The sequence below is a fragment of the Rousettus aegyptiacus genome, unplaced genomic scaffold, assembly GCF_014176215.1.
Source record: "Rousettus aegyptiacus isolate mRouAeg1 unplaced genomic scaffold, mRouAeg1.p scaffold_m13_p_1, whole genome shotgun sequence".
Lineage (NCBI taxonomy): Eukaryota > Metazoa > Chordata > Mammalia > Chiroptera > Pteropodidae > Rousettus > Rousettus aegyptiacus.
Window position 1 is genome coordinate 22,910,827 of NW_023416284.1, and position 15,489 is coordinate 22,926,315.

A 15,489-nucleotide genomic window follows, 5' to 3' on the forward strand; every position below is an offset into this window, starting at 1 on the left:
CTGGTCATTGTCACCCTGGGTGTGTGCGCGTGTTGAGGGTTGGTGGATATCTCCCATAGCAGCTTCAAGGGAACCTGGAAGACAAAATGTCTATTGGGGCTGGGCCCAGACTGTTTCCCGGCTACCACACTCCCTTATTCTGGGAGGAGCCTCAGGCACCCCTTTGCTGACTAGTAAACTCATGCCCATGAAGGTTCTGCTTCATCCTGTACCTTGGACACTCCAGGAGAACCAGATTTTTTCACAGTGGTGTCATGAGCTAGGACTCTGTCTTCCGTGGTGGTGGGGCAGGGACCATAGGTTGTGAATAACAGCCTCAGCCTCCTCTGTGTTTCACTGAACTGGAATATTAAAAGAGCCTAGCCCACATGGCATGGGCACTAGGTGGGCTCTAAACTACTTACCAGCTCTGGACTTGGCTGTAGCCAGCAAAAGCATTGAGACCTAAAGTGCCTTCTTCTCGCCGCCCCGCCCCCCCCCCCCGCCCTTCACCCCACCCCAAGAGAATCCGATAGTGTTTTCTGAAACCAAACTGGAGGCATCTTTGCAATTTTCCTCTTCCTCTGGCGGGGGTCGAAGAGGGATACACCTCCCCGGAGAAAAGTATACCATGAGCAGCTTCGTGCGCACAAGAGCAACCACGCCCCTCCACCCAGGGCCCGCCTCGGAGCGGTTGCTGCCTGCCGGGAGTGAAGGGGGGCACCCTGGTATGTGCCTCTCCCTACTTCCCTTGCAGCTAAAACCTCGCCAGCTGGGATAGGCGAGGAAGGCTGCAAAAGGAGGGTGGGAGCCTCCGGGCCAAGGTTGGAAGGCGGGGAGATGGCTAGACTAGAATTTAAGTGACTAGGCAGGCAAGAGCAGGTGGGGGAACTGTGACCCCAGCACTGGCCGGAGGTCCTGGAGTCCTTACCTCTGGGTTGGGGGCTGAACCGGCTGAGCCGGGCCATCCCCCTCTCCTACACCCACTTCCAGCACCTGGAGCCCGACCTATCCGCTCGTGTCTCCGCCTCCTTTGCTACACTCGTAGCTCGTCCCAGCCTACCCCGGCCCAGTACTCAGCTGCTGGCTGGATCGCACTACTTTCCTTGTCCGGCTCTGGAGGGCGCCCCGCAAGCCATGGGTATGTGTAGAGGGTTTGGGGTGGCTCCTCTACGCAAAGGTGTGGAAATGGCAGCAAAAACCTATACACGACCACCCTGCTCTTCCGCTGTCCGAATGGGCCCTTCTGAGCCGCGTTTCCGTCCACAGAGGTGCTGGTCTTGGCCGGATACCGCGCGCAGAAGGAGGGCGAGCTGAGTTTGGCGCCCGGGGACGTGGTCCAGGAGGTGTGCAAAGGACCCGCACGGGGCTGGTTGCGCGGAGAACTGGGGGGCCATTGTGGACTCTTTCCCGAGCACCTGGTGCAGGTGAGGCGGGGCCGGAGAGCGGGCTGGGGACGAGGGTGTCTCAGCGCGCACCCGGGGAACTGAGACCCCTCCCTTGTGCTCTCATTTCCAGGAGATCCCGGAGACACTGCGTGGCGCGGGGGAGGCGCCGGAACCACGCTGTGCGCGCCGCCGAGGTGAGCGCCTGGGCGGGTGGGAGGCCACGAGGAGCAGGCGCCATCCGGTAGACCCTGACTGCCTTGCTCCCCACGACGGGCGCGGCTCTGGGCGGGGCCCCTCGGCAGTTTTGCTGTCTGTGATTGGCTTTCGAGCACAATGCTCCGCCCTAGGGCGGGGCCTGGAGTACTTAGCCCGGCCCCGGCAGACCCCGCCTTTCCTCCAGCTCAGCCGACAGGGGCACCGAGCTCAAGCGGCCTCGCTCACGTTCCCCCACCTAGGTCGCCCCGCCAAATCTCGGGACCCCCAAAGATGGTGCAAAGTGAACTTCAACTATAACCCAGAGCAGGTGGACGAGCTGAAGTTACAAGCGGGGGATATTGTGGAAGTGATAAAGGAGGTGAGGGGGTAAAGTGATGAGACAGTTTGGGGGAGATATGGAGTTTGTCCCGGGTGAAGGGAGATGGATGAAGTGAGGGTGTGGGCGATGGGAATGGTGAAGGGCGTAAAGATGGAAAAGAGCAAGGGAGGAGGGGTCATCTGGTAGAACTGGGGCAGAATCAAGTGTGTACGGTTAATAGAGAGGTCCTTGCGTCAGAACCAGATGCACCTGCGTCCTCCCCTCCCCAGATTGAGGACGGCTGGTGGCTGGGGAAGAAGAACGGGCAGCTGGGAGCCTTCCCATCCAACTTTGTGGAGTTGCTGGACAGTGGGCCCCCAAGTGAGACCTGGACCCTGTGACCCCTTGAGAGCCTGTGACCAGACTCTGCAGTCTCCAGTGACCCACTCAGTGGCTTGAACCTGTGATCCACACATCCTGACCCTGTGACCCCTTTGACCTCTCCCATAATGTAACCTGTGAATTACATCCCTCTAACCTCCCTATCCCTCACTAGGCCTTGGTAACTCAGACATGCCATCAGTCAGCCCTGAGCCCCAGCGGCCTCCCAAGGTAAATTGGGTAGAGTGGCACAGAGGTGGTGTGTCCCTCATAGGGGAGTTGGAGGCTCAGCTTTTGTTCCTCCCTTACCCTGCCCTCACTAGCTGAGCAGCCTGACCTATGACAGCCCTCCAGACTACCTGCGGACAGGTGAGCACCAAAGTGACCTTTGGAACTCTCTTCCCCAAGCTTCTCTGACCTTGGGGGGTGGGGACCCAGCTAGGCTGAGGGAAGAGGGAGCTGCTAACAGATTTGGGGAGAGGAGTTGACTTCAGAGGACTGACCTCCCCTTAGTCTCCTGCCCCGAGACCTATAGGGTGCTGTTTGACTACCACCCTGAGGCCCCAGATGAGTTGGCACTGCGAAGGGGGGACGAGGTGAAAGTACTGAGGAAGGTATGAAAGCAACAGGGCAGGGGAGGGCACAGGGAAGGGCAAGTTGAGAAGGGGTGGGACCTGGGGAGGAAGGAGCTTGGGGACCTGGATCACTTTCCCCACAGCATCTTTCTCTCCCAGACCACAGAGGATATAGGCTGGTGGGAAGGAGAGTGTCAAGGCAGAAGAGGAGTTTTCCCAGACAACTTTGTGCTTCCACCACCCCCAGTGAGTACAGAGCCAGACAAGTGTGTGTGTGTGTGGTAGTAAGTGGTGGGGACAGGCTACTCCAGAGAAAGTTGGGGGTCATGGTGCTCATGGGGCACAGCTGGAGGGTCACCCGTAAATGAGAGTAGATCTAGAAATGTGGGGGCTTTTCTTCAGATTCTGATACTAGAAATGCGGGGGTTTCTCTTTGGATTCTGATACTTCTTTTCTGCGCAGATCAAGAAGCTGGCCCCACGAAAAGTGGTACCCCAAGAATCAGGTGGGTGCCTGGGAAGCCTGGGATTAGGGGGACTGGGAGATCCATTGGTGCAGTTGTCTATAAATACCCACAGTGCCTCAGTGGTCCAGTACACCGCCTTAGGAGCTTAGGGTATGCAGTTATAATTGCTTCTTTAGGATATAATTCTAGGAGTGGCTCTGCTAGATTATAGGTTATATAAATGTTCAACTTTTATGAGGTAAAGTCAATTTGGCTTCCAAAGTGATTTTATACTTAAACACTCCACCATTTGTGTAAGAGCTCCTGTTGATTCAAATCCTCTTCAACACTTGGTATTAACCAGATTTCATTTTTATGAAACTAATAGGTACAAAATAGCATCTCATTGTGGACTTAATTTGCATTTCCCTATTTAGTAATAATTTGTTGGAGTTCTTTTTATTTTCTGAATACCAATCCTGTGTAGGTTATACATGTTACAGATATTTGCTCTTAGTTTGTGTATTGTCTTTTTTTTTAATGATTTTTATTGATGAACAAGAGTTCTTTTAATGCAAACATATCAATCTTTAATGGTTAGCATGCATGTTTTTTCTTATTTAAGAAATTCTCTCTGCCCCAAGTTCAGAGAGTTATTTATATTTTCTTTAAGACTTTTAAAGTGTTGCTTTTCATTTTTAAATGCTTTTATCTCTGTAGCATTGATTTTAATGGGCAATCCAATTAAACCTTTTCCATAGGGACAGTCTGTTGTTCCAGCATCCTTTATTATTTTCTGCATGTGTTTTACACAACTTTTATAGTATTTATTCCTTGATACCTCAGAGTTTTTATTGTATCATCAAAAAATTAGATAGCCTTCCGTTTATTATAGGAATATAGAAATGCATAGATTTATGTATCTTGATTTTATAGCCAGCCATGGTGGTAACTGATTTTTTCCAAGTAATTTATCTTTAGATTCTTTTTTTTTTTTTTAACGCCTACAGCACCTGGTATTCCTAGTGGTCTCCCATCCAAGTACTAGCTTCTGAGATCAGACGAGATCGGGCACATTCAGGGTGGCATGGCCATAGACCTATAGATTCTCAATAAATTTTCTGTGAAGAGAGCCATGTCATCTGTGAGTAATGACAGTTTTGGTCCCTTATGCCTTTTTTTTTTTTTTTTTTTTACACTATATTGGGTAGGCTCTCAATACAATATGTAATAGAAGTAGTGAAGCTGTATATCATTACCATGTTCTTGATTTTAAATGGAATGCTTCTAACTTCCTCTTTAACAGTGATGTGTGCTTAGATCTTTTGTATATATCTTTTTGTCAGGCTAAGGAAGGTCCTTTCTCGTTCTAGTTTACTTAGAATTTTTATCAAGACTCGATGTCACATTTTCTCAAGTTGATTTTATGAATGTTTTGCAATGATTATATGGGTTTTTTCCTTTAATTTGTCAATGTGATGAATGACATTTGTAGAATTTTCTAATATTAAGCCATCCTTGCATTCCTGGGATAAATTCATATTGGTCATAATTTATTACCTTTTCATATACTATTAGAATACTTCTTCAGTTTTTCTTAAGATTTTTGCATGTAATTTTACCATTTTCATCTGATTATCAATGTTATACTGTTCCACGAATGAGTTAAGGAGTGTGTATTTTGTTTTTTAATTATCTGGTAGATGTTATTTAAAGGGGGAATCATCTTTCCAAGAAAGCTGGTAAAACTTGCCAGGAAATTCATCTGGCCCTGTTTTTTTCCATTATGGGAAAAAAGTACTTAAATTTCTTTGATAGTTATAAGATAAGCAAGTCTGGCTAAAATCCTGTCCTTTTCTTTCTTTCTTTGTGCCTTAAAATAACAGAAACTTACTCTCTCACATTTCTAGAGGCTAGAAATTTGAAATCAAGACGGCATGGCCACGTTCTCTGTGAAGGTTCTAGGGAAGACTATTTCCTTGCTTCCTCTTAGCTTTTGGAAGCTGCTCACAGTCCTTGGCTTGTAGACGCATCACTCCATTCTCTGCCTCCGTCTTTACATGGTCTTCTGCCCTGAGTGACTGAGTCCTAGTTTCCTTCTTCTAATAAGGACACCAGTCATTGGTTTGGGTTCCAGCCTAATCCAGTATGAGCTCATTTTAGCTTGATTACATCTGCAAAGACCCCTTTACAACTGCTCTTCAAATGGCTTCACCTTGAAACTCAGAGGGGAAGAAATCTTGTACCTTAGGAGACTTGAACAGACAGCATTTGGTCTCCTGGTCCTTGGGTAACAATGGCTGGCCAAAAATCTGGCTAGAATTTTTGAATCAGTTTTGTGAGTTACAGATTTTTAATTACCCATTCGATTGATGTTTTCTAATTATTTGTGTAAAGTTGTTCATAATATTCTCGTATAAACTTTTATATCTCTTCTGTCTCTGCAGTTATAGTCTCTTTATTTCTAAGAATTTTTCCCTCTTTTTTCCTCGTTCAATCTCACCAGAGTTAATATATTCAAGTAATTTAAAAAATCATTTATATCTTTTTTTAAAAAAAAAAATCGTGGTAAAAAAACAAATAAAATTGACCATCTTAACTCATTTTTTTAGTGTTAACTATGTATATTGTTGTACAACAGATATCTAGAAAGTACCTTTGTTTTTTCACTGTAGTCTGTCAGTCTTTATATTTAGTGATAAATTGGTGAGTTTAGACTATATTAATCATAATTATTTTGCAATATTTTAAAGTTCTTTTTTTCTTGTGTCCTTTGATGCACAAATTTATAAAATTTTGATGAAATCTCATTTATCTATTTTTTCTTTGGTTGCTTGGCTTTTGGTGTTATGTCTTTGAAACCAATGTCAAATCCAAGATTACTCCCCAGATTAACTGAGTTCCCTTCAACCATGGCAGTGAAGCTGCTGATCTGCAACCTGCTCCCCACACTGCCAGAAGTCTACATGTACCAAGCTTGGGGAGGAAGATGGTGTGGAGGGATAGGCAAGAACACCACTAAGTATAAATGCTTCTCAGATTATCAATTTCCAGAGTACTAAAATAGTTGCTTTGTCATTTTTTGTCCAGCTTTGTAAGTTGCCGTGTGGGGTACCGATTTATCCATCACCTTACTCAGCCTTAGTCTAAGCCCTGCTTCTGTTATCCATTCCTTTGAACATTTTCAAAATTTTCACTCCTTTCTCACTATACTTCTAGTTTATTAATTCTCTCTATAGCTTTTTGCCAATGTTTACTCTGTTTAACCTATACCTTTCGTTTTCTTTCAAGAGTGCTGCTTTTCATCTTTAGTAGTTTAGCTTCCTTTCCCCCGCCCCTAATCTGCCTGTTTATTCCTGATGGTCCCGTTGTTGCAGGTTCATTCTTTATTTCTTCAATAATTACAGAGCAGTGCTGTGTTCTCTACCTGACAATTCCAGTATCCGCTGTGTGTTATATCTGCTGACTCCCACTCTCAGTGGCCTGCTTTCTTATGTGTTTTGTGATCTTTGCGTGTGAGCTCATGACTTGATCTCAATCTGTGAGAGTCTTGTACACCTAAGCAGGGGGAGACTTCTTCCAGAGAGGACTTAATTCTATTTCTGCCAGGAGCCTGAGGGCACCAACCACCAGAGACCACTTCGGCTCTCCAGAAGAGAGTGGTGCACAGGTCTCACTGCTGTGTGGTGACTAAGTTTTGGGTCCATGGTGAGCCAAGGGAGCAGAACCTGGGACACCTGCTCCTCATCATAGGCTCCAGACTCAGTGGTAGCGCTGCCCTCTCACCACCATTCTGGCCCCAGTTTCTCCCTGTTTTGTGACCCTCCCCTTATAAATGTCCCCAAATTGTAACCCAAGCAGGATATGATTGCTTTCTAGTGGGAGGGCCCCACAGAGCACCTAATCTGCCATACTACAAGAAGTAGAAATCAAAGTTAACATTTACTGAGCTTTGACTATATGCCAGACATTTTTTTAAGTCCCGCATACAGGTTAAGTCCCCCAAACTTCACAACAACCCTATGTGTACTATCGTTATCCATGTTTTGTGGATGAGGACATTGGGGCACAGAGAAGTTAAGTTACCCAAGTTTTTACACAACTGGCAAGTCACGGAACAGAAATTCAAAGCCTGGTGTCTGGTTATAGGATCCGTGCTCTTGCTCACTATGACGCGGTGTCTGGGGGTTTGAGTATGTATCTGTGTGATAATGTGTGCGTGAGTAAATTCCAGCATGTGTGCATGTGCCAGAGTGGCTGGCTGTTCGCGTGTCCATGGATGCGAATGTCACTGTGCGTGACTTCCTTCAGGTGCTCACTCTTATGTCCCCTCAGTGTGGCCTTCTCTGACCACCCCATTTAAAATTATACACTCCCTCATTGTTCCTCAGTAGCACTTAGTAACTGTTACTACATGTTTTACTTCTTTTGTTTATGTCTGCTTCTCCGATAGAACATGAGTTCACTCTGGCTGCTGGGGTCAGAGCATACCATAGGCAGGGTGAGTGCAGCCAAAGCCCAGGTTGGAAGCTGTTGCAATAGTGCAGGTGAAGACAGTGGTAACTTGATCTAGAGTTCTTAGTGGTGGAAGTAGTGACACGTGGTTGGATTCAGGACATGTTTTAAAGGTAGAGCGGACAGGATATACTGATAGATTGAATGTGCAGTGTAAAGGTATAAAAGGGTCAAAAAAAGACTCCTCATCTTGTCTTCTGCGCAAGTGGGTGAATGGATGAGATGGGGAACACTGGGAAAGGGAAAGATTCAGGGGACAAGGAGATTGGGAAGCAAGAGATTAGTTTTGGGTATGTTGAGTGTGTGATGTCCGTTAGCTGTCCAAGTGGAAATAATGAGAAAGCAGTCAGAGATGAGTCTGGAGTTCAGGGAACAAGAAGGAGGTGGAGTTGAAAATTTGGGAGTTGTTGGCTTACTGGTGATAATTAAACCCATAAGACTGGGTGAGATCTCTTAGGAGTAAATGAAGTAGAAGTTCAAGGGAGGGTGAACTGGAAGGTTGTTGCCGTGGTCCAGGACAAAGATGAAGGCTGAAGCAGGGACGCAGTCATGGCACTAAACAGGGGCAGGTCTTAGAAAAGGTTGGATAAAAAACTGACTGACAGGATTTAGAGGCATCTCCCCTACAAAGTCTTTCCTGACAACTCTTTGGGGCGCTTCCATAGTTCCTTATGCCCCTGTGGCCTGAGGGTGGTCAGCTTCCACAGAGCTCCCAGGAGGCAAAGTCAAATATGATTGATCTACTGTCCCTAGTCCCCTGTGTACAACACAGGCAAGGGCCAGCTACGCTCGGATGGACAAGTGAGTAAACAAATGCCACACTCCTTTCTTCCCTCCCAGCTCCTATTAAGGAACCAAAAAAGATGATGACCAAAACAGCCCTCCCTACAGTCAAGAAGCTGATGACAGCCCCTACTGGGCACAGCAAAGCCAAGTAAGGAGCAGAGTGGGATTGGGAGAAGGATGAGGGTACAAAGGAAATGCTGCTCTCTGTCCCCCACCCCCTGGGTCTCATGGGGATATGTTGCAGGCCATCTCGGACTCCTGGTGGAGATGGTCAGAAGCACCCCTCCCGAGACCCTGGTAAGACTCACTGCCTCTGTCAGTGGGGTTAGGACTGGGGGACAGAGATGGGGAGAGACTCAGGGTCAGACTAGGCCTGAGTCCCTGAAGTTCTGCTCTCATAGGCTCCAATGGCAGCCTCCTCAGCGGGGGTCCAGGCCACCCTGGCAGAAAGCGATCCAGAGCCCAGGCTTCCCGGCAACGCTTTGCAACCAGTCAGGTGAGAGGCCCGCGATGTGGTGGAGGGGGAGACTGGGCTGAGCCTGCTTTCCAGGGGTGTATTATGTGAGGGTGAAGGATCCCAGGCCTAGGGGAGCCCTCAGCTGAGACCTCAACCCCATCACCACAGGAGGAGCGGAGCAGCCGAGCAAAAGCCTCTATGAATAAAACCCCTACTCTGGGCAAGACCCCTAACCTGCGGAAGATTTCTTCTCCGGAAAAGGTCCCCAGCCCAGAGGAAATCCTGACTCCAGATAAGGACCCCATCCCAGAGGAGACCCAAACTTTGGAGGACAAAGCCCCCGGCCCAGACAGTGTTGTTCTAGTGGATCAGGTCCCTGCCCCAGGTGAACCATCTGAAGATGAAGTCCCTGGCCCAAAGATGGCACCTTCTGGGGACAAGGCCTCCACTATAGAAAAGGCCTTGACCCAGAAGCAGGTGCTCTCTGAAGAGGCCTCCACTGGGGAAAACACTCAGCTCCATCCCTTTTTTCTAGAGGCAGCCCTGCCCAAGGGCAAGTCTCTTCCGGTTAATAAGGCTCAGCCCCGGAAGCAGGTCCACTTACCAGAGGAACCCCACCTCAGCAAGATGAGACACCCCCTGGATAAGAGGGACAGCTCCGTACTCCAGTCTGAGGCCAAGCCAGGGTTCATGCCTGCTCTTGAGAGGGCGCATCCCCCAAATGAGGCCTCCACCCTACTGGAGGAGGCACCTGCAAAGGATGAGAGTACCCCCAAAGAGGAGGTGCCCCTCAAAGAAGTAGCCCCTGCTCAAAAGGATCCACATCCTATCAAGCCGGCTCCAGACCCTCAAGAAACTCCCACCCTCCACTCACTGGTCCCGCAAAATCCCACGGACAGCAAAAGTGACCGAGATGACATAATGAGGCTTCAGGACCAGGTGGAGTCTTTAAGGAGGGCGCTGGAGCTGATGGGAGCGCAGCTGGAGTAAGTGGGAGGGGGGAGGGGGGAGGGAGATGGGGGGCGGGGGTTCTAAGCCAGCCCGGCCCACCCCTTCCCCTTGCTCTCCCATCCACAGAAGGAAGTTGACCGACATCTGGGAGGAGCTGAAGAGCGAGAGGGAGAAGCGCCTGTTGCTGGAGGTGGGTGGGGGTACGGCTCCCCAATAGGGAGGGGGCGATGGTTGGCCCGCCCCTGACGCGCTCTTCCAACTAGGTTCAAATGAAGCGGAGGACCCTGGAGTCCCGGAGTCGGGACTCTAGCCATGCGCAGACGCAGACGCAGTGAGGGGGAGCCCGGGAGGGACCACGGCAGGGCCTGGAGGGGAGTCTGGCTCTGGCCACCCTTGTCCTTGCGCACACGACTTTCAGAAACCCAAGAAAGTAAACTGCGGTGTAAGCACGCAGCGCCTGCCTGGTCCTTGCGGGGGCGGGGCCTGTGCGGCAGGGGCGGGGCTGACGCCCCCGGCGCTCCGCATTCCTGGCGGTCTCTCCCGGGCACATCTGGCCAACATGTGGCTCCCATTACAGTTCCCAAGGCCTGCGCGCGCGCGGCTATTTTTACCCACCGGATGGCGGGGGTGGGGGTGGGGGGCGTCTCCTTCCGACACCAGACTGCAGGAGGGGCCCAGGCGGGCCGGGTTCTGCCTTCGGCCCGGATTCCGGAATCCAGCTGTGCGCCAGAGGGGCCGGGGGCCCCCGCTTTCGAGTTCGAGCCCAGACCCCTCCCAGGTGGCCACACTGTCCACTCATTAGGACTCACAGGAACACACCTCAAACCAGACACCAATTCCACAGCCCCGCTCAGGCACACATGGTTACACTGGAGCTAATAGCGCCTTAGCGTCAAGGTCAGGGTTCTGAGGACGGGTGTGTGTGAGATTGCAGTGATGCGTGAACCCAGGGCATTTGTAGGGACAGGGTGACATGTGCCCAGGCGTTTGCCAATAAGGAATGCATTTGTGGGTAAAGAATGCAAGTGATACTTCTGTATGAGACTAGTAAGGTGGTGGAGTGTGTCGTCATCCGTAAAGTGAACGCAAGCATGTGTACCAAGGACGGAGTGACGGAGGTGGTCAGCCTGGTGAATGAGTCAAACGTCTCTGCCCTGGGGTTCCCTGCATGGCAGGAGCCTGGGGGACATTGGGAGCAGGGTTAACAGAAGGACACTAAGTCACTGACAATGTAGTTTTCATTGGTCACATCACCTTTTAACCAACCCCTGGAGTGGGGGTGGGGTCCCTGTGTTCTGCCGCGCCCCCCCCCCCAAGGTTTTCTGGCCCCCCAGGGTTTTCTGGTGGGACTGGGGAAGGGTGCCTCCCAGAGGGTGGGGATCCACGCCCAATAGCACCGTGGGGGCGGGGCCGCCATACCACTGCAGGCAGGGGCAGTCCGAAAGTCCTGGGGCAGCTGAGAGCTCTTGTGCATGTCCAGTACCAGAGAGCCTTGCAGCTGGAGCCGCTGGGTCAGTAGTAGTGCATGCGACCCAGGGTGCCTGTGGCTGTGGGGCTGGGCCCCAGCGTGCCAGTGCCCAACAGATCCGGCTGCCCGGTGCGCCAGATCTCCCGCAGGATCCGTTCCCGCTCCTCTAGGCGCTGCGCCCGCTCTAGCTCCTCTGCTGACGTGAAGACGTTGACGCCCAGGGGCCCGTCGGGCTCAGCAGACAGCTCTGCACCAGGCAGTGTGTCATCGGGGCCCAGCCGCGTCACTGTGTCCTCCTCGTCCTCCTCGTCGTCCTCAGCCTCCAGGGTGCTGCTGCGGGGCTCCCGGCGCGGCACAGGGCCCCGTGGCCGCCGGCGAGGCGCACAGGAGATGCTGATGACTAGCAGGCACAGGGTTAGCAGCAGGCCAAAACAGATGCCCAACACGAAGTAGAGGCCAAAGCTCTCAGGGTTAGCTGGAGGTCAGAGGGCAGAAATCACGGAGAGGCCCTGGCGGATGGAAGTTATTACATCCCGAAAAGACTCTAGGTTCTAAGTCTGGGAGGCAAGGACAGTACCCCCGATTTGAAGGACATTAGGTAGCCACTAATCGGCAATGGAGGGTAATGAAGGATGGGGAAAATTGGGAGTAGGTGACTGGCGGGTGGGGGGCGGGTAATGGCAGGGGTGGTGAGGGAAGGAGCGGAATGGGGCCTCAGAGGGGAAGGAAGGGTGCATGCCCCGGGCCGCCCTCACCGCGGATGTGTGCGTAGGCCGCCAGGCTGTTGCTGAGCAGCTCCATGTCCCTTCGGGGGGCATCCATGCTGCTCTGGGTGGGGGGCAGCTCCCCTGTTAGCCTGCGAGGTTAACAAGGTCAGATCCTAATCCCTAACCTCAAGCTGACCCTGACCCCGCTTTTTCCTCGGGGCAGTTCCTCTCTGAAGAGTAGCCCCAGGTTCCACTCTGGAAAGAGCTGCGCCCTGACTTCTTTGCAGATGTGGGCCCTGTCTGGGGATCCCTCCCTGGCACGCGGACAGCCCTCCAACCTGGGGGTCAGGGAGTGGGCCGCAGGACGCTCAGCCTCCTCATTAGGTCCCCAAAAGAGGTCCCGTTCACCGTCAGGGAAGCGGGATGTTGGAGAGACGCGGGTGCCTTCCGCCCTCCGTGGGAGAGCTCCAGGAAGAGGGGGCCGCCTCCCTCTCCCATCCCTCCCGCCCCCGGGGACCCACCGACCCGCAGGCCGGGGCTCGCTCACCGTCAGCGCCTCGCTTCGTAGCGGCCCGGCCCCCGCGCCTCTGGCGGCCGCACACAGCCGGAGCCCACCCGCTCCCTCCCGTCAGGTCCTGGCTGCCCCGCCCGTCCCGCTTGCCTCCCAGGCCGCGGCAGCACGGACCGGACACGGCCGATGGACCAGCCGGTGGAAAGTTTCCTCCGAGGAAAGAGGAGGGACGGGACGGGGCGGGGCGGGGGAGGCGGGGAGGAAAAGGGCCGGCAGAGGAAGGGGAGAGGAGGGGTAGAGAGGCCTGCGGGCGTCCCCCGCAGGAAACGACTAGGGAGGCTGGTTCCAGGGACCCGCCCCCAGGTTACTAATAACAATAATAACAATAATGATAATGATGAGGATGGAGTTCTGCCTAGGTGCCAGGCAATGGGCTAAACCTTTTATAATACTCTTCCATTTAATCCTTCTAATAATCCTATAATGCAGTGCCATTATCCCCACTTGGCAGTTAAGTACACTAACTGAGTTATAGAGAGATTGAAAAACTTTACCAAACGGCCACCATTTGAACTCACTGCTCTCTGCCCCTGGAACCTGGTTGGGCTCTTAACCCTATGCCTTGCCCTTCCTCCCCGGAAACCCCCTCACCCAGGGAAGACTGCCCCTCTCTTCCGCAGCCCAGATGTCAGCCCTCCCCCAGATGCTCAACCCACAATCCAGGGAGAGGAGACTCATCCCCTCCTCCCAGGGCCCAGGCAGTGAGTGTGTCCAGCTGGCGCAGCTCTGGTCAGCAGGGTTAATGAATGCTGGACTTGGGCTTCCAGCCAGGCCCAGGCCAGCCAGAACCCAGCCTGCTGGCCCCTGTGTTCTGCACCAGAGTGTGTGACAGAGATGCCTTTCCCTCCTGCCTAAACTTGCCTGTGCACATGCTTTTACACATGGGCTCAGGGCTTGTGCATGCAATGTGTAGTGTGACCAGTGTGTGGGTCTGGGTCTTCTTCCTTTCCAGACTCTCAGCCCCCTTCCCCTGTGGGCCCCCCTTCCTGCTGGGGCTGGGGTGAGGGGGAGGCCTTCTTGGCGGGAGCCTTAGGGAGGAGGAGGGAAGGAAGGGGGGAGAGGAAATTGCAGACATAGCTGAAGGCGCTGCCTGAGGCCTCTGGGCCAGTGACCCACCCCCCCCCACCCCCCACCCCCCCCACCCCCCGTTCAGGCCGGAGACCCCCCATTCCAAGTCCTGAGACTAGGTTCAAGCAGAGGGCAGGTCTAGATGGAGAAAGGACTAGGACTCCCATGGGAGTGGGAAAGGGACTCCTGGGTGTCTGTGTGGCTGTTTAATCTGTTTTGTGGGCATGTGACGGTATTTCTGCCTATATCTGTATGTTTGTGTGTCTGTTTTCTTGTATCTGCTTAAGCATTTTGTGGGGGTCGGTATGTCTGTGTATAAATTCTTACAGCCGCCAGTCAACAGTTGTTAACTGAGCACTCTGCCTAGCACTTCCTAGTAATGGGGGTTCAGCAGTGAACGGAACACAAATCTTTGTCCTCGTGGAGGTGAGAGTAGGTGGAAAGACAGACAATACATGAAGAAGAGACTCTAGGGTGCTGCCAAATGCTCAGAGGATGGAATAGGGAAACACGATGGAGAACATCAGGGCAGATCTCGAGGGGGACTTCTGAGGTGAGAGCTGGATCCTAGAGTGCAAGGGAGTGATGGGGTGACCTTGAAAATGCTGCGGGTCCATTAGAGGAGCTTAGATGTTATTGTGAGTGTGAGGAGCCCTTGGAGCCCTTGGAGTTTTAATCAGGTGAGTGTCATGGTTCGGTGCTACACTTTGAGAAGATTGCTGTAGGGACTCAGCACGGACTGGGCCTTGCAGGGCAAGAGTTGAAGCAGAGCAGTGAGTAGGCAGGTAGCCATCTAGGCCAGCAATAGCCCAGGGCTTGGACAGGAATGGGCAGTGGAGGAGGTGAGACAGGATTAGACTCAGGCACTATTCTGAACAGGACTTCCTGCATGGAGTGTATGTGTGAGGAAGAAGGAATATAGAATGACTGCTTGATATTGGGCTTGGACACCTGAGAAGAACTTAGATGGGGAGCAGGTTTTGGGCAATCTGAGTTTCATTTTTGATAGATTTGAGATGTCCAGTAGATATTCAGGGGGAGGTGTCAGATAGGCAGGCGGAGCCCCAAGGAGTCTATGCTGGAAATGTTTTTACGAGTCCTTAATACCCAAGATGGATTGAACACCCCAGAAGTGAGTGAGATCACCTGAGGCGCAGGGAGAGAAGAGAAGGGTCTGAAGCCTGAGTTCTGGGTGCTCCAACATTGAGGGGTCCTGTGGAGGAGGAGTCAGCTAGGAGAGACAAGGGAGGCAGGAGGAAGACCTGGCCAGGACCAGAACGTGAGCAGTCTTGTTAAATAAGGCTGAGAGGTGAAGGTGAGGCCAGAATCTGCCCACTGGCTGTGGTATCGGTGAGTTTCCATGGTTATATCAACATGCCGAATGCCTACTATCCACGTGAAGATGAGTGTGTGCTGTGGCTGTGCTTGTGTGACCAAACCGGGTGTTGGCAGATGTTGTGCTTCTGTATGGCGTGTACCTGAGTCTCTGTGAGGGTCTACATATGTGCCTCTTCGTGTATGGGGGCTGGAAGATTTTGGATATGTTTGTGTTAAGCTGTTTCTGTGCATCCCTGTGCTATGCATATCTCTGAGTATTGCTATCTACAGACAAAAGTGTGTCTGGGTTGGCGTGTGACATGTGTGTTTGGAGTGGGTCAACTGTGACTCAGCCCTGGTGAAGCAG

At 51.9% G+C, this 15,489-nt stretch overlaps 2 protein-coding genes across 3 annotated transcripts; one reads left to right on the forward strand and one right to left on the reverse strand.

Annotated features, from left to right (window-relative positions):
* Positions 1–103: 103 nt before the first annotated feature.
* SH3D21 (SH3 domain containing 21) lies at positions 104–10,616 on the forward strand. Of its 2 annotated transcripts, XM_016147219.2 has the most exons (17): positions 104–1,120; positions 1,249–1,406; positions 1,498–1,561; positions 1,823–1,941; positions 2,172–2,262; positions 2,438–2,493; positions 2,586–2,631; positions 2,776–2,876; positions 2,997–3,083; positions 3,300–3,342; positions 8,638–8,731; positions 8,828–8,880; positions 8,985–9,079; positions 9,209–9,425; positions 9,576–10,026; positions 10,118–10,181; positions 10,255–10,616. In XM_016147219.2, exons 1-17 carry the CDS (start codon positions 1,117–1,119, stop codon positions 10,324–10,326), a joined length of 1,815 nt encoding a protein of 604 aa, XP_016002705.1. In that variant the 5' UTR covers positions 104–1,116; the 3' UTR covers positions 10,327–10,616. The 2 variants fall into 2 exon arrangements, with proteins under 2 accessions (XP_016002705.1, XP_016002706.1); XM_016147220.2 differs by lacking the exons at positions 104–1,120; positions 1,249–1,406; positions 1,498–1,561; positions 2,172–2,262 and having other exon boundaries at positions 1,850–1,941; positions 9,209–10,026; positions 10,255–10,615.
* A 518-nt stretch (positions 10,617–11,134) lies between these two features.
* Positions 11,135–12,845, reverse strand: EVA1B (eva-1 homolog B). Its single transcript, XM_016147225.2, has 3 exons — positions 12,714–12,845; positions 12,215–12,315; positions 11,135–11,934 (listed from the first exon to the last, which is right to left on the reverse strand). Exons 2-3 carry the CDS (start codon positions 12,279–12,281, stop codon positions 11,504–11,506), a joined length of 498 nt encoding a protein of 165 aa, XP_016002711.1. The 5' UTR covers positions 12,282–12,315; positions 12,714–12,845; the 3' UTR covers positions 11,135–11,503.
* Between the last annotated feature and the right edge of the window lie 2,644 nt (positions 12,846–15,489).

Excerpts from the sequence above, each read along its gene's own strand:
- EVA1B (XM_016147225.2), bottom strand. The coding sequence starts at position 12,281 with ATGGATGCCCCCCGAAGGGACATGGAGCTGCTCAGCAACAGCCTGGCG. Across the intron at positions 11,935-12,214 it reads GGCCTACGCACACATCCGCG|CTAACCCTGAGAGCTTTGGC; the intron begins GTGAGGGCGGCC and ends TCTGACCTCCAG.
- SH3D21 (XM_016147219.2), top strand. Across the intron at positions 2,877-2,996 it reads AGGTGAAAGTACTGAGGAAG|ACCACAGAGGATATAGGCTG; the intron begins GTATGAAAGCAA and ends TTTCTCTCCCAG. Across the intron at positions 9,426-9,575 it reads GGATCAGGTCCCTGCCCCAG|AGGCAGCCCTGCCCAAGGGC; the intron begins GTGAACCATCTG and ends CCTTTTTTCTAG.